General features: G+C 40.6%; 1 protein-coding gene across 1 annotated transcript in view; it reads right to left on the bottom strand.

Moving 5' to 3' along the window:
- TRIM24 (tripartite motif containing 24) overlaps positions 1–21,779 on the bottom strand; it is a 38,377-nt gene extending 16,598 nt beyond the window's left edge. The window contains exons 1-7 of the mRNA XM_030959761.1: positions 20,911–21,779; positions 8,635–8,832; positions 6,558–6,690; positions 5,145–5,261; positions 4,012–4,126; positions 3,238–3,384; positions 562–679 (exon numbers count right to left, since the gene is read on the bottom strand). Of these exons, the coding sequence (XP_030815621.1) occupies positions 562–679; positions 3,238–3,384; positions 4,012–4,126; positions 5,145–5,261; positions 6,558–6,690; positions 8,635–8,832; positions 20,911–21,733 (1,651 nt within the window). The 5' untranslated portion in view covers positions 21,734–21,779. The remainder of the gene's footprint in view (positions 1–561; positions 680–3,237; positions 3,385–4,011; positions 4,127–5,144; positions 5,262–6,557; positions 6,691–8,634; positions 8,833–20,910) is intronic.
- Positions 21,780–25,314: the final 3,535 nt, after the last annotated feature.

The raw sequence follows: 25,314 nt of genomic DNA, 5'->3' as shown, positions 1-25,314 counted from the left end.
AAAGGCAGAAAATGTCCCACAGACATCTCACTTCTGCACATGACAGAAAAACAAAAATGCCCACCAAGATAACAGTGGAGAGAGAAAGGAAGCACATCAACAGTCAAAATCCTGAAAGATCTCTAAAATCTTTAAGTCCTTCTGCCAGGCTGTTGAGCTCTTAGAGTGCTTATCATTGTGGCTGAAAGCTGTCCCATGGGAAAGGACCTGGGAGTGCTGGTTGACAGGAGGAACCCTTTCTTCGGATGTGAAATAAGGTTAAAAACTGTGTTCCTTGTTTTAGAAGCCAGAAGTTAGAAGTATTGACCAGAAAACTGAAAGCTGCTATTTTCACCATCACATATACCATTCAAACAAGGTAAGTTTGTTAATACTTCATCAACAGTATTCATAAATAATACTTTTCCCCATGCAATGCACTTTAAATGTTTCTCACAGTTAGGGAAATATATTTAACAGAGTAAATGAAGAAATGAATAGCGCAGAGGCTGTTGTCACAAAAAGAAAGCTGCTTTCAAAATAGGATCAAGACATCAAAAGAATAATAAAAATGTATCATACCTAGATTGAAAATATTCTGAGCCCAGAAGCTAGGATCACAGTGGAACTGGATGGTATTGTTAGTCACTGGGGAAGGATCACACCTTGCCCGGAGGAGATACCGTAGTCGATATGTAATCTAGAACAAGAACAAAAAAAGGGTTTTTTTCCTCCTCTGGGGCCAGAGCCAGGTATCTGAACAGCACAAAAAACCCAAAAATACACCCCCCCACACACCAAACAAAGCAACCAATCAAAAAAACCCACTATCAAAAACCCCCTGAACAAGCCCCTAGAGAATTGAGGTTAAAAATAGAGAAACTTGTCCAAGCTACAGATGAAGAGGTATTTTAAACATCTTTCCCTTATTCCTAAAGTAGTTTTAAAAAGTATTAACTACAGCCTAAACAAAAATAACAATTCTTCCCTGTAGAATACATATCCTTCTATAAACTTGGTCATTATATTCAATGACTTTAACTACTCAGATTTACACAACCCATTGATGTTTTTCCCCCATGAATCCATTTTAGCCCATTCATTTTTCTTTCAAAATATGCCGTTCGTTTGGCAACAACTATGATCACAGGGAGTTTTCTTTTGTACTAAATTTAAGTTTTCTTCAGACAGCCAAAGAACAGATTTTTATAAACTGTATTTGAAAACTCAGATTCACAGATATTTTCAGATTTTTCCAATGCCTTAATTCCAAAGAACTGGACTGTGATTACACAAGAGAGTATTCTACCAAATGCTCACAATTTATCTAGTGCCTAGAAAGAAAACGTTGTCTTGCAGTTGCTTCACTATAAATGTCAGGAATTGATATACCAAAATCTAACAGGCACTAATTTTAGAATCACACACAGCAGATCCTGAAAAAAAAAAAACTTGAGGAGTTTGACTCCTGTTTTTCTTGAGTGACAGATTATTTCCTGGAAAAGAGATATACTTGGCAAAATCATCTTAACTGTTTAAAATGACACAAGATTTTTTCTTTTAATTTTAGGCAGGTCAGTTAAGAACCATACTCAAAAAACATTTAAATTGACTCAAGATTTTTAAATGACCATGGAAAAATTTTAAGTGCATTATGATTATTTTGGATAGAGATTTCCTTAGGATTTTTGTGTATACCACCAGAATGAAGTAGATGACACTACAGAAATTCTAGACTTTTGTCCTGTTACCAGCACTGGTCACACACAGTTCTGCCATAGTTTGCTCCACTATTTTCCTACTACTGTGCACACATGTGTGTTGTAGATAAACACCTGCCTGCTGTTAGTAGTGAACAGTGCAGCCTGAGAGTACAGCCCCTGAGCTCTAATGCTGCCTTTAAGTCTGATGGGCATTCCTTCCTCTCTCCTGGATATGCGGAGCACAAGTCTCATATGCTCCTCTATGCAAAACACCTTGGAAATAGATTTTTCCAAATGCCCACGGATGGATTATCTACTCAACTCCCAAGCAGCACCAACTTTCTAAAGCTCAATCTGTTCTTTTGAAAAATACTTTTCATTTGCTGAGGCTTCGTGGGCTAGATGGTCCTTTCTTTCAGCTGCCTAATGTTTATATGATTAAGATGTCTGAAACACAACTTATTTTCTTACTCATGTAGCAGAGTCTTGATGGCAACACTAAGCAATTATAAACAATATGACTCAGTTTGATGTCCTTTTTCTCTATTCGATTAAAAAAATGACTGGCTGAGGCAGTATAAGGCAGATCAAATGAATTTAACTACTTGAAGTTGATAAAAACAAGCAATATTCTGCTATAGCCTGCAGTATCAATAATGGGTATTAAAAAAAAATTATAAAAACTACTACCAAAAACCAACAGTAAATTCAAACCCAAACAAACAAACTCCACCAAATACCCTGGTAGGTTCTCAACTAACCAATGAGAAAATAAAGAAAAAAACTTTGTGAACTGGTTTATAGGAATTGGGGAAAAAAAAGCATTTAGCACCTTTCCTCAGCATTGCCCCAGATTTCTGCTATCAGGCAAGTACAGTCTAGTAACCTTTGGAAAAATCAAGGTAAGCTTTTGGGTTGATTTTTTTCTTTCAAATTTTCTAGGATTTCTGTCCATCATGAGCATTCAGCTTAGTGAGACAACATGCCCTCAGATATTAAGGGTCATTACAGCAATGAAATATTTAGCTTTGTAATTGTTTGTATGGACAAACAAAAACTTCAGTTTAATTTTTATTGATTTTGAAAGTCTTTCAGTGGGAGATGAACCTGACAGAACAAAGACATACAATAATATTTACATTAAAAAATTAGATGCCAGGCACTATCATATACAAGTACTATTTTTCATCAACTCAGATGCTGTAGCAAGTATTGTAAAGAAGCACAATGATGATGTAGGCCACACAACATTTTTTCCAGTGTTTCATGGCTTCACGGTTTTCAGCCCACAAAAAAGGAGTTGCTCCTACTTCTGCAGATCTACAATAGTTCTATGATATTGTAACAGGAGGGAATGATGACCAGAGAGCTAAATTAATAGAAACATTCTGTATTTATGTTTAAAAGAAAACCAAGAAAACCATATATAAATATTCCAGTTAGTAGAAAATCATTAAAAATTCTAATACCCTAGTACTCCAGACAAGCATGTGCACGCATATCTGAGTTAACCCTATCTCTGGGTGAATGGAGAGAGCTGTCCTGCTAACCTTACCAAACGTTTACTGTACAACAGTGCTGTGCTGCTCCCACTGGAAACTGCCCATTTGGAAAAATTCATGACATGTTCCAGCTGTTTAGAGAGACCTGCCACTTCCTGTTGTTGCTGCAGAAGTTTCATCCTGTGCTCTTTTGCCAGAGTCTGCAAGTAAAAAAGCAGTTCCAGTCAAAAGGTTCAATTTACAGTTAAAAGGCATTAACTTTCATACTGGTAATTCACAACGATCAAGTGGTTTCACTTAGCTCCTCTAAAAAGGACTCCTGCCCCCTGATGCAGCAGCTATGAAACAGAGTAGTCAGTACACATTAACTCAAGATATCAGGGCTTTCTGTGCCAATGACACATTTTAACATATATTTATATATATGCATGTGTGTGCCTCTCTACACACACACACTCTCTCTCTTTTTAAAACACAATTGGAGATATTATTTTTCCAGGTACCCATTCTACACAATTCTCTCCTGTGATTTGCTACTGGATTACTGGATTTATGAAAAAATATGATAGAACACTTTTCATGCATGATGTGTGGAATTATGAATTGCAAAAGCATGGAGAAAGAAACTGGCCACCCCTCAAAAACCAAATTTTCCTCCACCAAAAACCCCACTTGCTCAAGTACTTTTATAGGGCATCTCTCCACTTCGGAATCATGACAGGACATGCACAGAGGGACTAATGCTAGAAATTTACTGTAATGTGAATACATAGAAAAAAAATAGTAAGATTGAAAGTTTTTCTTTCTTATGATAGAAATGAAATTACCTCCAACTGATGCAGCAGAGCTTTTCCCTTTTTATTTATTTCTACCATCAGTGTAAATATGGCAACTTTAATATCCTGTTCCACCTGCTTTTGATTCTGATTCACTTCAAGAATTCTGTAAGTAGACAGAATAGAAAATAATGTTCTTTAGCTCATAAACCCATCTTCTAAACAGTATTTTTTCAAAAAATCTGTTGCTTAAGACTACAATACTTCTTGGTCATATGCACCAATTAATACATGTTTCATCAGATATTAATAGCCATGAAAATTAGTGGGAGAAATAGAGCAAGTAACAGCGACCTATGACAGACTTACTGAACTGGTGGCAAACTCTAATGCCATAAGTCTGACATCTGTCACTATTAAATGTTCATTGCAATGGAAATTGTTGATTTTCAGAGTTCTAGCACTTTTCTGGAATGGTCCATGCCAATCAAAACTGCTTAAATCTAATTTCCATCTAAGTAGAATGGCACTAATTTGGCTGTTTCTACAACAGTGCTCAAACTCATAACAGCAAAGCTTAATGTTATACCGGGGAAACCTCTACTGCAAAGATGAAGGAAGAGTTCAAGTCACACTTGGCATCCCCAAGTTCAGCTGTGCTGAACCTCCCTGGGTACTGCAGCCCCTGAACTCTGCTGAAGGAGCAGCCACAAAGGCTCGCTGCAAATTGCATTTTACAGATTTATTTTTCTCCTGGGTTTGTAGTACCCAGTGAATAGAGCCCCAAACATAAAAGTACTACATAAATCTTCAAATACATGTCACAAACATTATGAAACCATGAGTCATAACCTTTCACTTTCTACGAGGGATCTACACTAAGGAAATTAATCTGCTGATGGTGGGGAAGCATTTAAGACTGTCTTCTACAGTCTTTATTGCATAAGTTGTTTTGTTGCACCCAAGAACTGCTGCCCATTAAGTCCACAGGCTGAGCAGAAGAATTACCTAACACAGCCAAGCATGCTGAACAGGCAACAGCCACTACAGTGAACTTTAGAATTCCTCTTTCTGGAAGAATAAAAGCAGGGAGGCACGAAATACACTAACTTAAACATTTCAAGAAACTACAATATATGTAAAGTTGCCTTCTGTCAGTTTTAACCTCATAATCTAATACAAACCTGTTATGGATCTGTTTCCCTGTATATTTTATGTACTTAGTCTTCTCCATCAATTTGGTGATTAGTGTCTCAATGATAACTTTCTGGTTCTGAAAAGCTTCTTCTATAAACTGGTACCTGTAATAAAAAGGAGTGAGGATTTACACATATAAAAAGTGTTATAGACTTGCTAAAAAGCAGAGTGACTTACAAAATAATACTTCTTTAACTGAAGAAAGGGGCTGCTCAAATCTGAAACTTAACTGTCATCATGGGAACACATGTCAGCAAATCCTTATATATTTCATTTATAATACATTTAATTTACAGTCTATTTCCTGTCATACTGGGGTAAGAATTTATGATTTTCATAAATACAAAAGGATATTGTGTGACCATAGCCTAATTGTAGCAAAAAAGAATGTTTTCTGGTAGTCATCACTTTGAATGTGAAAATGCAGGTAAACTATTACTTCATGCAAGACAAGGATGCAGAAATAGAAGAGATTGCTGAGTTGGTAGAAGTTGGCAACATTTTAAATCAAGGAACCAAAATCTTTCACAATCTGAGGAATAAAAGAGGTGGCACGTTATAAAAGGGATATAAATCCTAAGAAAAGGAGAATAAAAGAGAAAGACTGCAACTCTGCAAGAGCAATGTTTAGCCTGTTCCAAGAAGCAAGAGTGGCCAACACTTCTCCATCTACTGACATTCATCTGGTCAGGCAAGTAAGCTCTTTGGGTGGTTGCATCAGGTATAACGAGCATATTAATATTTAACCAGAGTGCATCTGCCCCAAAACACAACAGTATGTGTTAACCAGCACGATTTTTGCCTTGTACTCAGAAGTTGTATATAATTCTGCTTTTCAGCTTCAGTGACCAGTAAGAGATGACCAAAAGAACAGCAACACAAAGATTTGAGTGTTACAGTGTTGTCAAAGTACAGTATTAGCCAAACTGCAGGCTAACTCTTCCTATGAAAGGGCTCTTCACAGAAAAAAGAATTCTCATTTTCTCCATTCAAAATGGTTTGGTAATGTTGTTATATAATCTTGTTGAAGGACAAATGGAGAAATTACACGTAAGTGTACAGTTGCATAACACAGCCCCTGTGTTTTCTAAGGACTCTGAAGAGCTGCATAGCAACAAATTCTGACCAAATAACTTAACTGTAAAAAAGGTCTTGTGCTCAAGTCACCAGATTAACAACTGGAAGAATTAGGTTTTATTCTAAATGTAACACACTCATCAGTCACATTCTTTGGGATACAATCTCTGGGTTTTTGTGAGTTTCATTTCTGAGCTGAAAATTTTAGTTTACGCTTTTTCCACCTGACTGTGTTCCATACAGCTAAAACTAGATTGCCTGAATCTACTTCAGGCTACCCTCCCATAAGTGAGATGGATAAAATGCACACTCTGCTTTGATACCTGTGCTCTTTGTGCTCTAGTAACTGGCAGTCTCTGCAGGTCAGCTTGTCACAGGTTTCACAATATAACTTCAGCTGCTCCTTTTTGTGGTAAGGGCAGAACACTGGCCGCTGACTGGTCACTCCAACTGCCTCTGTTGAATAAAGGAAGATGTTAGTACAGTCTACTGAACTGCTTCAAGATTTGCATTCTCCTGTTTTTCCTTAGATGTACCAGTGTGTATCAGGTCCCTCACTGAGACTCTAACAGCCATAAGCTCAAACTTCAATGTCTCACTCTTCTTGCTCAAGCATGGAGCTAGCACCCTTTCTAATGGAAAATGTCTAGAACCTGTTTTAACATAATCTCTTCTGGCCTCACAAAACTATTTACAAAAGGAGTAGCCAGCACTGCTGCAGCTGCAAAAGACATTGCACAATCAGCAAGCTCCTTTCTTAAATGGAGATGAGGAGGTGGTTAACTTAATTTGTGCTCTGTCTTCTTTCTCTGCTCACTTGGTGGAAAGGGGTTTGAGGATATCAAGACATGGACATTCAAAGTGTAGAACATACAGAATGTAACAACCAGGAGATAGGAACTTCCCTTCACGACTCCATTCTAAATGGTTGAGAGGTCTCATTCAGTTTCTAGTTAGCAAGCATCAAAGGGTGCAGGAAACATCACCAGATCATAGAAATGGAACCTCTTTCTTTAAACAATTTAACTGACAAAGCCTGATTTCCTAGAGTTAGGTTGGACACAGTTTATAAGGATTATACAGCCTGTAATGGAAACTGGTTTCACACTGCAACCCATCCCTCAAGAGATCAATAAGGTCTCTTTTCCATACTCATTCATTTACCTAATTTCCAAAAATCTGGAAGAGATTATTTTCAGATCTGTATCCTTCTGTCAAAATTCTTTCCAACTCACCAACAAACTGCCTCCCAAAGAGGCCTGAGTGCACTTAGACCATTCCTACCACCAAGTCCTGTTCTGCCTAACAGTCCATCAGCCACTCCTACCCACTTCTGTCCTCTCTTGAAAGTACACTCAGTACCCACTTATGACTGACTACAGGTGAAAGTGGGATACACAATACAGTGAATATCTTCAAAGTACCATGGTGGAAGAGACCCTTTGAGCTATAGACTACCTCATGGTACTAGATAGGGTGGAATGAAAATAAGTATATATTCTAATACATACCTTTAAAATAAAATATAAGAATTTCTAAAAAGTATGTATTTACAAGAAAAATCATGCAAGTTCAATAGATGTATTAGAACCAGTAGAATGTTTGTCAGCATCCCGTAACATTTATTATCCTCTTTCAATGACACTACAAGACAAGACACAGTGGGGAAAAAACTGAAACAAAAGAGGTTCTCAATGAACAGAAAAATACAACCTTTTCTACCACAGAGTAGTCAGGATTTCTCAGAGAGGCTGTACTGTACACCATATTCACCATTGTTGGTTCCCAGGGCCCAAATGGATAAAGCCCTGAGCAACTGAACTCAGAACTGAATGCCTGAAAGCAGGAGGTTGGACTAGATGATCATCTGAGGTTCCTTCTAGCCCAAATTATCATAGATCCTACTGAGGAAAAATGCCCCAATTCATAATATACTCCCTTTACATTTCTAAGGAAAACATTTCAAGCTCAAAAGATACTTAGATAAAACAATGAATTTTGGCTTTTTATCAGAATGCTGAAAATATATAATCTATTAGTGCTCCTTTTCCTCCTGTATACAACAATAAAGCTCATATTAACCATGTATCAGACTTCTAGTAAAACTAGAGAAGCCAAATGCCTAAAGAAGTATTTTCTGCAACTGATCTCTAAAGTCTAGACAATAATTTGCAACCAATCCATGTGGAAGAAAAAATCTATGTGTATTTATTGGTTTAAAACATGTTAAATTAAAAAAAAATAAAATGAAAACAACCTGTACCACTCTTCAGCTAATCTGAGACAAAAAACTGGCAGAACACCAACTTTCAAGTTACTACTTTTTTTAAAAAAGTGTGTTGGTCCAATGTAACTTACCAATGCAGACACAAATTCTTTGTGAAATTATAAATACGTTACCTGGAGATACTTCCTCTTTCTGCCTCACAGTATGATCCTTTGTGAATTTAACCCTCTGGTGAGCTCTGATGCAGGTCTTGCACAACCACTCTACACATTCCACACAAAACCCATGAGCTTCTGCATTGTCCTCACAGCTTGTGCAGACCTGACAAGAGGAAGAAAGGTAGCTGTTAAAATAAGTTTGGAATATACATACAGGTTATTTTTCATACATCATCAGTGCAGTTTAATAGTCTTCTGAAAACAGTGAAATGAGAACAGAAAACTGCCTGAGGTACAGGAACATTATAAATAACAGCACAGAAGTAACTGAATGTGACTTTTCAAAGAAACAGGTCATTTTGTCAGCGTTACCCTAAAATCTTTGACACTATTAAAGTCAGACCACTACTTTCTGCCATTCCCTGCACACCTAGAAGCCAAACAATGTTCACTGTATACAAGAAGCTGTTGTGAAGTATTTACTAATGACAGAAGACAGGCAGCACTACTCTGATTTTAGAAGCCTCCCTCAGTTCACACAGCAGCTTTAATTTTAGCTTCCAGTCACCTGCTTGGTTTCAGGAAGAACACACCATACTGAGCAGCAAGGTTCCTCTCAAGAATCTTAGCATCACCTCTTAAAGACAGTATTCCAGTTAAGTTTGTCAAAAAAGCTACCCCAGAACAGATTTGCAACCAATGCACAAGAGTTCTCAAACTGTGGCCTGTTAACTCCTGGGCTCTTTGGACTACACCCAACAGGAAAAAGAAATAATTAAGGGAAACAAACATGTCAGCAGACCAAAACCTCTCTACACAGATCACAGTGACAGATTTCTGCTCGCAGAAGCAACAAGGAGAACATTTTAGGTTTCAGTTTTGTTTTCAGTTTGATTAAAAAAACTCAACCAAACGACTTCTGTACCCACACAAGGTAAATATAGACTAAGTTAAAGAGGAAGGAAATATTTATAACTCATGCAGATAAAAAATATATACATAGAACTGTGTTCCAGTTTCCCCTTCAGGAAAGAAAGGAAAATTAGCACAAAATTTGCCTTAGGCCACATAGCAAGTTACTGACAGAACTGGAATTTGAACATGAGTTCCAGATTCCCAACGCTGTGCTTCTGCTTCTGGACCATGTTACCTCTCAAAGCAAGTAGCTTCTGAGAAATGAAGTTTCAACACAAGGGCTGTTGACCCCTCTTGTTGGAGTCACTTGGGGTTTGAAGCAGTTTCTTTTCACTAAAGGTGACTTGTAAAGGAGAAAAAAATGGGCTTGAGCCCCTTCTTCTGTTTCTTACAAAAATGAGGCCTTTTTCAAAATAATCTCAAAAATTTAACTTCTTGGTTTTTCTTTTTCTTCCCCTTCTTCTCTTAACAAAAAATATTCTTATTCCTATCCAGACCAGTAGATGAGGGAAAAATACTGAAGTCAGGACATCATTAAAAAAGTCTAGAAAATCGAAATAAAGCAATTAGAGGAAGTGAACTGTAATCAGGAAACTGAAAATTATTACTTTCTGTCTTGCTTTCAGCGGGGATAGAGTGGGGGTTTCCTCAGTAGCAGGCACAGTGCCGTGGTTTCAGATTTAGTACAAAAATAACATTGATAGCAACAACCAGCACATCAGCTTGTTAGGCAGTGCTTACACAAACTCAAGGAGTTTTCAGCTTCCCATGCTCCCTGCCAGTCAGCACATGCACAAGGAGGGAGTGTGGCCAGCACAGCTGGCCTGAGCTTCCCACAGGGATATTCCATACCATATTCCATAGCACAGAATGTCATGCTCAGCACATGAACCGTGGGGAGTTGGGTGGGAGGCACCAATCTCTGTTCAGGGAAAGGCTGGGCACCCGTCAATGGGTGGTGAGCAAACTTATTTGGCATCACTTGTTTGTCTTGGGCTTTACTCCTCCCTCCCTCTTTCTCTCTCTCTCTCATTACTACTATTATTATAATTATTTAATATTACTTTGTTTCATTTATTAAGCTGTTCTTAGCTCAACCTACAGTTTAATCTTTTTTTTTTCCCTGATTCTCCTCCCCATCCCACTGGAGGGGGGGAGAGAGGGAGGAAATAAACTGAAAGGGGAAGTAAAAAAGGCTGCATGGTGCTTGGTTACCAGCTGGGGTTAAAGCACAACACTTGTTATTAACCCTTGAATTCAATGACATTTTGAAAAACAAACAAAAAAAAAAAAAAATTAAAAACTGTTCTTAATTCTTGGGGGGGGGGGGAATCCACTCCCTCCTTTCTCTTTAGCCATTTGTCTCCTCCTTTTTGTGCCAGTGCAACTCTCTGCAAGACTGTGATGCAAACCAGGACTGATTACACCATTGTAGCCCAAGGCTCAGTTACATTAGCAATGCTGACTGAAGAGTGAACTGAACAGGCAGCACAAGAAAGTTTTCACATCAGTCTTGTGGCCAGAGAGGTGTGATTGTGCTGTGCCCCCAAATACCCAGACATCTTTTTGAAAGTCAGAGTGGAGGGTTACATACTGGATATTTGGTTTTCTAGTGTAAAAAAGCAGCCCTAAAAACAAAATAAGCAGAGGAAAAAGAACAAAAAGGTCTTTCAGGCATTCTCTAAGAGAGAGAGAGAGAGAGAGAGAGAAAGAGAGAAAGAGAGAATGAGAGAGAGAAATAAAGAGAGAGGCAGGAACCAAATTAAAAGCAAAACCGACCAACCAAACTCCCCACAACACCTTTTCCAGATCACCTTTAGCAAAATCAGGCAGATGAACATGCCAGGACATTTAGGTAAGTTCAAAGAATGTTTGAAGTTATTAATTCTCCCTAGATTCCAAGAGCTTAATCTATTTTCTTTTTTCAATATGCTTTATTGGGTTTTTTTAACTCCTTTGACCTGCTGTATGTGGAATGAGATGAAAATTGTGATTCAATAACCAATAATCAGGTGCTGCCAAAAGAATCAAAACTCCTTTTTAGTATCAAAAATATATCCCACCTTTATACTCTTCAAATCCACCAAGTGGACAGGAGACAGATTTCTAAAGCTTTTCATAGACACCATAACTCCAGCTGTCAAAACAGCAATGCCTTCTAGGTAGCATCAGATTTGCTCCTATCTACTCCTGATTTGAAATATGCATTTTCAGATATAGGTTGGGTTTTGCTAGAATTCCTAGTTATTACATTAAGCCATACAGCTAAAGCACATGGAAGTATAATTACTGCAAATATTTGTTATGCACTTACAAAACCTAAAACTCATTTTTATTTTTGTGACTCACACAAGCCGTGTTTCAGTGATTTCAAAGAAAACTCTCCCTAGTTAACCTAGAAGCCTTTATTCTGGTCAGACAGACATTTATTTTTAATTGAGTTTTCCTTGTAATTACATTTAATTCAGTTACAAGTTCTAGTATTTATAACCCCAGGAAGTGTTCATTCAGCCTTCAGTCAAATTTAATGAAAGCAGAAATTACTCAGCATGTTGCAGGTAAGTACTATTTTAAGAAAATACACAAGCTTTTATGGCAGAAAAAACACATTTACTTGCAAGAGTTGAGGTAATAGACCTGTCTTCTCAGCTCCTGTAATAAGTAACCACTCTTCCAATTAAACACACTTTGAGTATTAAAGAGATTAAATAATCAAGCAAAGGAAGAGAGCAAAGTAGTGCAGATGAATATTCAGTGAACGCCAAACTTCACCAATGTAAATGAGATGCAATGCTTTCCCCCATGGATCCAAACCTCACTGATGCTAATAGTGACACAACTATCTCCTGGCACATACAAAACCACTGAAGACAGAGACTAGATGTAATTCCCAATATGAACCGTGTACTGACGGCTCAAAATGCATGAAATCCTTCTTACCCCACCATCCCATCAATATCCACATCACTTCAAAGCATACAACAGCATATTGTGACTCTTCCTGAGTCTATCACCCACCTCTATAAACCACTGGCTTGCAGAGATGTTTTGGTCTCAGGTACAGCTTTTATAAGCTGTTTAAGCATAATAAAACATGCAGTGGTTCCTCTGGCATCATACAAACTTAAAGAAACTTATTGTTCTAAATTCTCCTTATTAATCACCTCTGGCAGTCAGACTCGCTTTCCTAATATCTGGATCTAGTATGAGATCTAAGCTGATACCTTGTTTAGTTACTACATTCCTGTTATGAATGAAGTTTTATATGTCTAATTAATAAACAACAAAATTGAATTTAGCAGCAGTTTTAATTTAGCAGCAATTTTTATAAATGAATACAATCAAGTATATGAAATATAATCAAGCATATACAAAAATGTGGTATGATTAAGGTTCATATAAAGCATAAACAAAACTAACCAGGGCACAGGGAGGGCTTCTCACCCTGCCTCACGTGGGAAACAAAGGAATCCAAACTACATTTATGTACTGTATGTTAATTCATATCCATCAATAATTTTCCATAGATCTCCTCCTATTTTTGATTCTTGAACTCTAAATCACTGTACTGCATAGCACATGCTCCATTGTTGCTAGGGGGTCTCCTGGCTTTTTGGTGGTCTTTTCAGAGGAAGGCTCACCGTCTTCCTCGCTGCCCTCTGAATAACCTGGCAGGTTGCACATGCACACTAAGCTTTGTGTTATGTAAATAAGCATTATATTCCAAATAAGCCTTATTATTTCATAGATAAAACCACAACTTAAGATTCCATACCTGGAATCATCCCAGCTTTGCTCATCCCAAGGCCAATTCTGTTTTGGAATCTTGCTTATCTCAGTACTACATCCTGTATCCTGTTTTTCACATGTAACATCTGCCAAGGGGCCCATCTGCTTTGTAACACTAATCACATATACTTTTCCTTTATTATTTTATAACAATTATTTTCTAAAATATTGATATAGTTACAATTTAGTTAGCACAGAACATATCCATTTATCACAATTCCCAACACCTCACATAAAACCCAGCTGTTCTTCATTCCTAGTACAATATTTTAAACTCTCAGGTCAGTAACTGGTAAAGATACAGAATATTATTCTTAACATCAAAAATATTTTTACACACATTCTGTTTTGGACACAGAAGCTATGAGAATTAGAACCTAGACTAAAATGCTCTAGAGGCTCAGTATGCTGCACCAACTCCCACGTTATCACTGAGGTCCTCTCTCTTGCATCAATCTCACATCTCTCATTTTTATTTTCATGGCTTTGCATCTGCCATGTTCTTCTGTTAAAGTCCCTAAATTTCCCTCACTTGTCTACCCTTTAGTCTTATTTAAATCTAGCACTTGCTTCAGCAACATCTCTTAACTCTGAAGCCCCTTTCTGCTCACTCTCATGAATGAAGTATAATTAATTTTTATTTTCAAACTTCTCTTTAGAAGCTGATAATTTTGCCAAATCTATCAATAAATCACAATGTGAAAAAAAAATTATAAAGCATCTACTCTTTCAAAGTATTTATGTCCTAGCTGCCCACAACCTACACAATTACTGCATTTCCTTTGAGTTTCTTTTATTTTGCAAAGTTTCTTATGTTAATAGCCAGCACAAAACCTTTAATGCTACCCAGGAGAGCTCTTGTGGAACATGTACTAGGGATTTGAGTTCTATTCTTTCTTCATGCTCACTTCTTGTGCTCCTGAAGCTTTTAGCAGAAATTGCTAGAGAGCACAGCTATGCCAGTACTGTGCTGAACTGCCCAAATCAGGCTCAGGTAAGATAATCATGATTATAGATAGATGGACAAAACTTTCATGGGTTCCACTTATTTTTCTCTTCCCACAATGCCAGGCCCATGATATGCCATTCACTCCTGCAGTATTATATTATTTTATATATATTTATATATATATTTTTATATATTCAATATGCTAAAAACTGCATTTAGCATTTAGCATTAGTACTATTTTGAATCTGAAACAATCAAACATTTCATTTGCAAAAGGTCTTTTGCAGTCTCTTATGGATTGAAATGAAACAATCCTTCCTGCCAACACACATATAAGGCTAATCATAGACACAGACCAGTGGTTCTAAGCCATAACAATACTTGCACAAAACCCTTGCCTTGCTTCCAATTCTAATTTCTTAATCATTCAAATAAAACTGTAGAACTATTTAAGACAAATCGACTACCTCAGTAGAAAAAATCCTATAAAATAGCCACAGTTTTGGATAGAATTTGGATGACCTCTGATGCAGTATTTCCTGCAAGTGTCAGTATCATTTCTACTTTATTTTCTCTGATCTGTTGCCTATGCTAATGGCAAATTTTCTTGCTTTTCTCTTTGCTCCTTCAAAGGTAAAACAAGACAGGCTGATTAGAAGGCTGCATCATCCTTAAACCTCATAATGCTTCCCCCTGGACAGTACACTAATCAGTTTAACTATCATTGATTTAACTTTGCTGTTCCACAACAGAGACATTTACAGAACAGTGTAGCTTTTTTCTTGTGTCAGGGTACAAAGGGATGTAAAAAAAGTTTCATTATCATACCAAAACAAATCTATTCAAATGAGGAAAACTGCACATCATTCATTTCCAAGAGGTAAGTTCCACACTCAGTTAGCAGACATCTAACCAAACATCTAGCTCCATTTTTTTAGAAAAAAGTCAGCAAAAAAGCACATGAATGTCCTATTCTGCTGGTTTAGCAAAGTCTGCTGGTCTGCCTTCAACTGCTAGAGAAAGTGTGCTGAGTTCAGCCAAGGACCTCAGCTGAAGAACAGACTTGCTTTCAAAGTGCAAACTTGCTGGTTTGTGTCAGGGAGAGGGAGAAACAAATATGGAATGGAAGAGTAAGACCGAAGTCTAGAAGGGATCTGAAGAAAACACAAATGCTTTCAAGAACCTCCCTGACAAATGCTCCATCACAGCACTCGGTGAATGGAATTCTCTACTTAACTTTCACATGAAGCAAAAAAATATTGGAAGGGGAAAGAGGGGGTGATCAGAGACTTTAAAAAAATGGTTACTACTCCCAAGGGAAAAAAAAAAATTCCATTTCTATCACCACTCCCCAAAGCAGTATCTTCGAGGATTTGTTATATAATTAAGCAGAGGCTATGGGACAGCCCCACCCTCTCAAAAAAAAAAACCAACCAAACATTTAGGACTGCTTCTGCATAACATTAGTTGCTATCTTGCTCCTCTTCCTAATTTTAAAGTCATTATAAAAGTTATGGTCAAATTTTCAACAGGGACTACTCATTTTGTCACTTACTGGTACAGTATTGAGAGACTGTGTAAATCTCACAACCATCTGCAAAACTCGGATATTATCCTGCAATTCCCAGGGGACAAACAAAAAACAAACATTTCCCCTTGCCAAAAAAAAAAAAAAGCCAAGTTCAAACAGTCCTACCTTTCAAGAACACAGCTTGTACTTCCAGCAACTCACAGCTCAGTTTCTGGTAAGGTCTATCATTTCTCAGAAATCCAGTTTCAAAATTCCTTAAAATCTGAACAGTTTAATGGCTTGCAAGACACAAGTTCTGTTCCTCAGAGATGATGACACCACATATGCCTTCAACAGCCAGTGAGTTGGAATCACAAACCTGACTGGCTCCTGCCATCTGCTCCCAAGAGATGTGGCCATTCCCACACACAAGCACAAATTCCAGCTAAGCCTTGAAAGGAGCAGAAGGCACAACAAAGGACCTCTAAGACAATGCCCCTGAAGCAAACAGTTCAAGAGTCAATGATACAGTCCCCCCCTAAAATGGGAAAGTGAAAAAGAGGCATTTTCAAAATAAAAGGAGACCACCATTCAAATATTAGGGCATGAGTTGGAATGCAAGCCACACTGATATAGCAACCTTACTATACTGTTCTTATGAAGAATGCAGCAACATACAAAGAGGCTGGATTATTTACAGTAAGTTCCTGGAGTTTAATAAAAAGTCCTTGAGTAAAGAGATGCATGAGATACTCCCTTACTAGCTAAAAATGAAGACATGCAATGTTTTGCTAACAGTAGCTGTTCAATTGTGATCCTACACAGATGTGACTATTTGTTTGGTATTGCTTCCACACTAGCTAGTACTTGTCTCCTGAAAAAAACATCATGGGAAAATTCCCCCTCAATATTACTGTTGTTCCAGATAAGCAACTTTTATGAGATGGCTATTACTTGACTGCAAAAGAAAGAAGAGGCAGCCTACATAAGGAAAACAAACAAGAAACCTCTACAAAACAAGATGATCCTTGGGAAAAGGATGCAACCATGCCTGTGAAAGTGTGAGTGTATAGCCACACAAAGAAAATATGGGCTCTCTGTAATGGCAAAGATGGAAAGAATCCACTTAGAACAAGTGGCAATATCAAGGATGAAATGGAAATAATCATTTGTAGCAGCAGATTTAGAAAAAGAATCTTAAGTCTTCTTAGACTACCAAGATGTGGAAGAAAAACAGAACTTCACCACAAGAAACCTCAAATGAAGCTATTATATCCTTTAAACTAACTAATAAGGATCCCAATAATTATCCAACTAAAGGAGGGAAGTAACTAAAGAAACAAGTGACAAAATTTAAGTTGATGTCCAAAGCTGTATTTTCAAGGTCAAATGAAGCACTGACACCAGAAAGTCCAGATGTAAAGATCAGATGAGAAGCTGAAAGCATTTGAACTTATCTGTAAAAAGTCTGCCTGTGGGACTTCATAAAAAAGCAGATGCCACACACCTATCTGAGGGGAGGTCAAGGGTAAGGTCTTCATTGCATCATTAGAGAACTTCAAAATGTATTGCCAAGTAAATATCTCTGGGAAGTAATAACCTGAAACATGAACACCTCTGAATCTCTGTTTAGTAACTCTGAAGTATTTATTCCTTATTTAACAGCATGTATTGAATATATTTAAAATGTTAATCCAGACACTCCCCAAGAATTCAGATAATGGGATTGTCCAAATATTATATGCTTCTAACAGCTTCATATAAATTTGTTTGCTAGCAGGTTTGCTACAGAGGAGTTACAGAAAAAAAAATTTCCTCTGCTATTTTGGCATTGACACTAGTAAGATTTCATGATGATAGCTGCATAAAACTTTGCTATGCCACTCCATGCACAAATATTTCCCCCCCACCAGTTCCAAGTCTATTTCATGTACAGGTTTATGACAAAGAACAAACAAGGCTACTTGCAACTTTAAAAGTTTTGAGAAGGGATAGAATTTCAATCTTTAACTTCACAGCTTTCACGTATCTATTTCACATTTGAAAATTCCAGAAGAGTACTATGAGGGTCTGCATGTTACAAACACTACCCTTTAAGTAAAGCGCAGCCCAAACAAAATCTGGGCAAATGGCAGACTTCTAATAGCAGCATTTCTTGTGTATGCTCCACTTGTAACTCACACAACTGGACAGTAAAGAATGCCCATTTGAGAAACAAAAATAAAACCTACATGAACTTAGCCAAATAGTTAGTAGAGGTGGCTGCAGATACTTGCTCACAAGCCAGGGTCACATTTACAGAACTGCTCTTTGCAGCACTCCCTGCAGTCCATAATGTTCTGTCTGACAACCCATTTTTTGGCAGTGCAACACCAAAAGTATCACCTATAGCAAATAATCTACCACCGAACATTCAGAAAGCAGTGAACTCTCCAGTGCTAAAACCACTGGTGTCTGAGACACTGATGATTCTTCAACACCTCCAACTTCAGGAATGGTGGAGAAATCAGAAACTCCAGGTTTTCTTTCCTATAGAAGTTATTCTACTTCAAAACTGAGTGCATGTGGCAGTATAGAATATATCCATGCCAACTGGCCTCTCCACCCGTTTGCCTTTGCAAGAGGAATAATAGTTAACACTTATCACATGAAACTCCTCTGTATGTCTTGCCACTCGTCTGCTGTCATCCATACTGAATTTTGTATTCAAGTGAGCAACTCCAGAACTCTTAATTCACTTTAAGCTTGAAGTCTTCTCTCACAGCTCCTTAATTAGTTGTTAGAATCTTCACAGAAAGAGAGCCAACAAATAAACTCGTCTGTATGTCGGAAGTTGAAGGCACACTTTATTCCAGTAAAGTGAACAAATGTTTCTTCTTGGAAACAGTTTGATGGAGACAAGAAGTCTCTCCAGATTATACTTGAAACTCAACCTCTTCAGTTGCTTGTTTCTCAGCTAATTTCAGTATCCATACAACACACAAGGCTGGTTCGGTGAAGCACTTTTCAAATCACATCCTCTCTTTTGCTCAAGACAGATTCCATTCTACCGTATTTCTTCAGGCTTCTTTTTGTGCAACTCAAGTGCTCAGCATAGGTGCATAAGCAGCCTGTCTGCTTATCTCTCAGGACATTTTCAAAATTTGCAATTCTATTGTGTTCCTTACTTAGGACATTCCTTCTAGCACAAACAGCTTCCTTGATGCTTATTTCTTCAGTTTAGTCACAGTAATTTCATAATTTACATCAGAAGAGTCATTTGTTATCCAGCTTTCTAAGATTATACTCTTCCTTTCTTGATGTCATTCCTCCAAAGCCTTTTGTACAACATATTACCAGAAGAGACAATTTTGCACCACTTTGGTCCTTCCTACCATCTTGTGAGAATTAAGGAACTCCTCTAGTTGTAACAAATATCCTCTATATAATTAGTTTTGGATGGTAACAGGGGTGTATTTTCCCAATCCTAACTTCAAATTCACAGGGTTTTTTGTACCAGTTGGTAAACAAAGCAGACAATGCACTTCACCAAGTTTGGCCATAGCTAGCTAATATACAGTCCCTGTCATTTTAACCAGGGCAAACACATGACAAGTAAAGATATAAAAAATGCCTCCAGGCGAGTGTGAGTTTCTTCTTCCAACTGGACAATGAACTCTAGTGTGGAAGCATGAAAGTAGCTTGGGAGAAAAGTCAACAGGGTAAAAATAATTGTCACCAAAAATACAGTATGTCTATAAACCTGTAGAATGAGGCTTGTGTAGTGTGAAATCATTCATACAGAACCAGCTCACAATCAAAAGGAGGGAACAGAGCCACAAGCTTACTGTTGCTGTGATTCATTATCAAGCAGATGTTTGAACAGCACTAGTCTTTTAATTCTTATGATGCACCCAATTTCTCATTCAGCTACAGATCCCTGTTTCTGCTATATTTATATACAACATCTGGGAATGGACCTACACTATTCATGACTTCTAATCTCAGAAGACAATGATGGTATTGCCTCTTACACTACCTTGCAAATTCCTGAGCTTGTATCTATGCACTCTTTCCTATTTCCAAGTATCTCATCTTGAAATATCTCATCCTACTCCAGAGTCTGTGTTTTTCTGCTCCTCCCATACAGAATTTCCCATTTCTACTCATAGATGTATGAGCAATAACATGTCCTGAATCAATCAAGCTTAAGTATATAAGCTTTGGGTCCTACAGATTTTCCCACTCTGTACCTTTTTATTAGGCAGTCTGACTATGACAGACTTCACATGCTAAAATTAAAGACTGAATGAATATACTAACACAGGCATTCACATAGATGAAGAGTTCAGCATATCCTGTTAACATACTTGGGAGTTTCTCAGATATTCTGAAGCAAATCTCTAGCTGTTCCAAGTATTTCTTTCTCTGTAAAGCAGTGTCTCCTTTACAAATTGCTGCAAACACTTTATACAATTAAATGGTAATCTTTGGTCAGAACTCTGGCAGGATGGTCAAGTTTTCCTAAGTTCACTTAAAGGACTTAAGAATGTCCACCTGGAGCTACTATTCACTTGAGCTTCCACTACACGTTCCAACAAGTACAACCTCCACTAATACCCATGGATTAGCTCAATTTCCATCACATTTCCTCTTTCCTATACAAGTTTTACCAAGCCCTTAACCAGCTTCCACTACAGGATGTTTGCACTTTTTTCTCAGACGAAAACAAAACCAAGTGATCCATTAGACCTAGCTTAAGAGGGCTAGGGGGGAAAAAAATCAAAAACATTAGGAAAGTAGTTTCAAACAGAAGGCGTTTATAGCGCACCTTCTACAGCGACATGTACTTTTCAAACACATCGACAGAGGCTACTGTGTCGGCACATGAGCTTAACAAAACTTCCTCGCAGCATTCTTCCTTCGGCACGGTAATTAGCAAGTAAGTGGTGCATGAACGCATCAGAGAGCCACGCAGGCTGCCCATGGCCCGGACAAGTGTTATTATTGCTCGGCCGCCCCGGTCCCCGCCCAGGCGCGGCCGCCGAACGCCGCGGATGACACCTGCAGGACTCCCCTCCGGCCGCACTCCAAACACCGCTCATAAAGACTCTGGGCTCTCGCTACGTTTTTGTGCCTCGCTATCAGCCCGTGCTCAGGTTTTCCGCCGGCCAGGGGCCAAAGCCTCCCGGCTCCGCCGATAACGGCTGCCCGGCCCCGCACCCGCGGCCCGGAGCGGGAGGCCGGCTCTCACCGCCCCTCTCCGCCCGCACACAGAGGTCCTGGGAAAGCGCAGTAGCTCTGCCTTCCCTCCGAGGTGGGAAATTTAAAAAATAACGATTAAAACAAACCGAGCCGAAGCACAACCCCGCCGCCAGCCTTGGCGCTGGCGAGCAGATCCCATCCCGACAGCTCCGTGCCCCGGCAGCTCCGCGGCCGGGCACCCGCACCCGCCCACGGCACCCGGTCCCGACAGCTCCCCGTCCCCCCAAACGCGGCCCACGGGCCTCCGGGTTGGAGGGGGCAGAACCCCCAGGCAGAGGCAAAGGGGGTACGGGCAAGAAGGGGCACTTACTGGGCGTGCAGTGCAGCGGTGAGGCTTGCGAAGAGACGGGCGAGGAGGGAGGCGCCGCCACCGGCGGCTCCTTGAGGGCGGCGGCGGCCGCGGAGGTCAGGACGGGGGGCAGCATGAGGTACCGGTCCGGCGGCGGCAGGCAGCGCTGGCACACCGAGTGCAGGCAGGGCAGCAGCTTGGGCCGCCGGCTCTGGATAGGCTGCCCGCACACGCCGCAAGTGTCCAACAGGTTGAGCGGGGCCGCGTCCCCGTCGCGCTCCGCCGGGCCCTGCCGGCTCTCGGCCTCGTTCTCCCCGCTCAGCGCCGCCGCCGCTGCCCCCGGTCGGTCCGCCGGGCACGGCCCCCCCGCCGCCGCCGCCGCTGCTGCAGCTGCTAACGCCGCTGCCGCCTCTTCCATTGTCCTACGCTGGCCGCCGCCGGAGAACCGAAGGGAGGCGGGGCAGCCCCGCCGCTTCCCGCCCGCGCCGCACGCCGCCACCGCCGCCGCCGCCTACCGGCCCCGCCCCGCGGGTGTTCGTGCGCCCGCCCCGGCAGCGGCTGCCCCGCCGCGCCGCGCCGCCAACGGCTGCCCGCGGCCCGCCCCGCCCAGCGCCCCGCCCCGCCGGGACCGCGCCCCCCGCCCCCGCGACGTGAGGCGAGCGCTGCCCCGCCCGCCCCGCGGGAACCAGCCCGGCCGCCGCGGAGCCCCGCCCCCGGGAGCCCCGCCCCGTCCCGGGAGCCCCGCCCCGCCCGGGAGCCCCGCCCCGTCCGGGGAGCCCCGCCCTCGCCCCGGCAGCAGTGACCGCTCCCGCTCAGCTGGGTTCCTGCCTGGCTCGGTCCGGGTGAGAGGGAGCACGGGAAGTTTCTCTTGAATGTGAGGAAAAACTTCTTTACTGTGTGGGTGGCCATGCTCTGACACAGGTTGCCCAGAGAGGGTGTGGAATCTCCCTCACTGGAGATGCTTAAGAACCGTCTGGACACAGTCCTGTGCCATGCGCTCTGGAATGACCATGCTTGCGAAGGGAGGTTGGGCCAGTTGACTCACTGTGGTCCCTTCCAACCTGACCCGTTCTGTGATTCTGTGAGAGGTCTTTGTCCCTTGGACAGGGTGTTAAAAGAGGTCACCCTTCTCCCTGCTCTGTGTGCGGGTGAGAGGCTGTAAGTTTTGTTGGTTTCGTAGATCGCAGCAATACCACCTCATGCAGCCATGTTACCTGACTGAAGCTAATTTGTGATTGGTACAATTAAAAAGATACAACGGAAAAGTACAATTCTTGTTTAGACACAACGTTTTAGTGAATCAAAGGCCTTAAGAATTGAGCTGGTGAGACATTGGAGCAGGCTGCCCAGAGAATTGTGGCTGCCCCAACCCTGGAAGTGTTCAAGGCAATGTTGGACCAATACTGAAATCAGACAACAAAACTTTCTAACACAATTTTGAGTATCAGACAGCAGGTGTTCTTTATTACACTGCTGGACACACCAGAAGGATAGCTCTGTTAATCTGATGCGTGTCCAGAAGGTACAACAAGGTATTTATTCCATCATGATCATCCATATTGATTACAGTGTACTTCTGGCTGATACATAAACATCACTTTTCGTAGAACTAATTTGCATGCAGCTGCCTCCTACTCAAAGTCTTTTAACGTCACCAGAGGGTTGTCTGAAGGGGTCTTTGGTGGTTGTACTCACCAAGTGCCCCCAATATTACAGATGACATTTCCTTGAACTTCTCTTAGGGCATGCGCTGTTGCTTCTTTTTACATAACTTGGCCCAAAAAGCCACTATAATCCTCATTATCTGTTTATCTACTGCTTCCAGCTACATTTATCATCCTGTATGCACACGTTTATATTCTTTTTCATTTTTGTTAGTTGGTCTTCAAGTTCTATCCAGCAACTTCAGGAGAACTGAAAATTTCTCTTCTCTGTGTTATCTATCAGGACAGGACTTTGAGCAACCTGGTGTAGTGGAAGGTGACCTGCCCATGGTAGGGTGGGGTGGAAGCAGGTAATCTCTTCCAACCCAAACTGTTCTGTGATTCTGTCAGCTTCTATGAAGTATGTATGCAGACACAAAGCTAGATCTAGCACGTTGGTTGCTAGATCAACCATAAACCAGATCCAAGCTCCTCAGAACATTCCAGATGTCTATGCTTAAATTCCCAGAGCAGCTCGTATCCTTCCCACTTCCTAGCAATTTCTTCAAGACCCTAACATCGGTCCCATAATAAAGAGGACCATAATAAAGCTGTACATGAAAAAATATTAATTTCTCCAGCACAAGGAACGACTGTGTACAGGAGCACTGTCATGATTCAGCATGTCTCACATGCATAATTTATCATGGTAACAGGAGAACAATACCACAGGTTGTTTTGGGCGGGAGGAACGGATTTGGCTTTACAATGAGGAATTGTTAAGAGGTAAATAAATGTCATTCTCTGACTAAGAATATCGGTGGAAGGGACAAGCCATACATTCTCAACCCCTGATCTGCCAACACATAAGGGGAAAATCCCTCCAGAAGCACTCTCCTGAAGTACACCTCCTGCCTCCCAGTCCAGCTGCGTCTGTCCCTTTACTAAGAGTCACCAAGTGGTACGAGAGTCCTGTGGTCCTCTTTCCTCCCCCCCCCCCCACCACGGGTTTGGTTATCCAACACCCTATGATGATGTGCTAACAATCCATTGTGACAGCAGCTAGCAGGCTGAGAGCATGCCATGAATGATGAAATGGGTTCTGGAATTAAAGTTAAGGAGGATGGTACAGGTTCTGCAAGGTGAAAATTAGCAAAAACTACATTAGAAAGGGTCTGTTGAGGAACAGGCAATAACTGAAGAATGATTGATTAGTATTGAGAGCAAACATGATCAGAAATTCAGTAAATTATACATTTGTGAGGAGTAATAGCAAATCATAAGATCATCAAACTAGGTAGTTCCTGTAACTAGTATGAACTATTTCTCTAACAGATGTCAGCGCAGGAAAATAGCAATACTACATAATGGTACAAAGATCACCCTGTGAATGAACTGAGTAGATGCTTTGTTGCAAATGATGACCCCCATGAGGCAGTGTCTCAAAAATTAGTAAAATAATAGGATTATGTTTCCTGCAAAGTTTGTTTGCTTAGGATGTTTGCAAAGCTTGCACAAACTGCGCTGTAAAATCTGTAGTTGCGTGGCATCTGAACAGCATCTGATTTAAAATGAAAGTATGAAGTTGCATAATTTGAATTTGAATGTAGAGCCTTCCTGTTAGCTATGGCAGCATATTAGGAGTACTTGGGACAGAAACAAAAAGGGCATGGAGGAACAGAAAAAACCACCCTGAGATAAGGAACCATTAGTACGAGTAGACAAGGGAGCAAAGAAAAAAGCTTTTAAATGTAACCACATTGTTCAGGCAAAGTGTGACAACGACCAGTGAAAGAAGTGGCATCCCATTACACTGACCTGGGTGCACAGCTTTTGGCCACAGCTACACCACACCTGGCCATCAGGGAACACTGGCAGAGCTGGCTTGGGGCTTTTGGAAAAGGTCATGTAGACAAACCCACCACAGGGCAATATGTGCTGTACTCACTTTTGTCTGAAAACAGATGATGTTTTTGTTTAGTTTCTGATCAAAGACGACTTGTTGGGCTCTTCAGTGTTCCACTGGAATGAGTCAAACCAATGAAGAAAGAATGACAATGGTGACAAGCTTGTTATAAATTTATCGTAGAAATGACCATTCCTTAGCCAATTGTAAAGCCAATTGTAAAACTGATTGATTACAGCAAGCGATAGCAAGGAAGTACAGCGCTGGGTGTAGCCGCCACCATTGGCTGACACCCCACCCATCAGTTCATCGGTCTTTTATCTCCCCTGCATAGTCGTCCTTCTGTGTACTCTGCGTCTGCATGACTTGTTGCTAGGGGGTCTTATTCTGCCTTCTGGTGGTTGTTCGAGGAAGGCTTCCATCTTCATCCTCAGCCGTGGCGCTGAGCCT

Source organism: Camarhynchus parvulus, chromosome 1A (genome assembly GCF_901933205.1).
Source record: "Camarhynchus parvulus chromosome 1A, STF_HiC, whole genome shotgun sequence".
Lineage (NCBI taxonomy): Eukaryota > Metazoa > Chordata > Aves > Passeriformes > Thraupidae > Camarhynchus > Camarhynchus parvulus.
The sequence above is the reverse complement of the archived record's forward strand: the minus strand, read 5'-3'. Positions and strand labels throughout refer to the sequence as shown.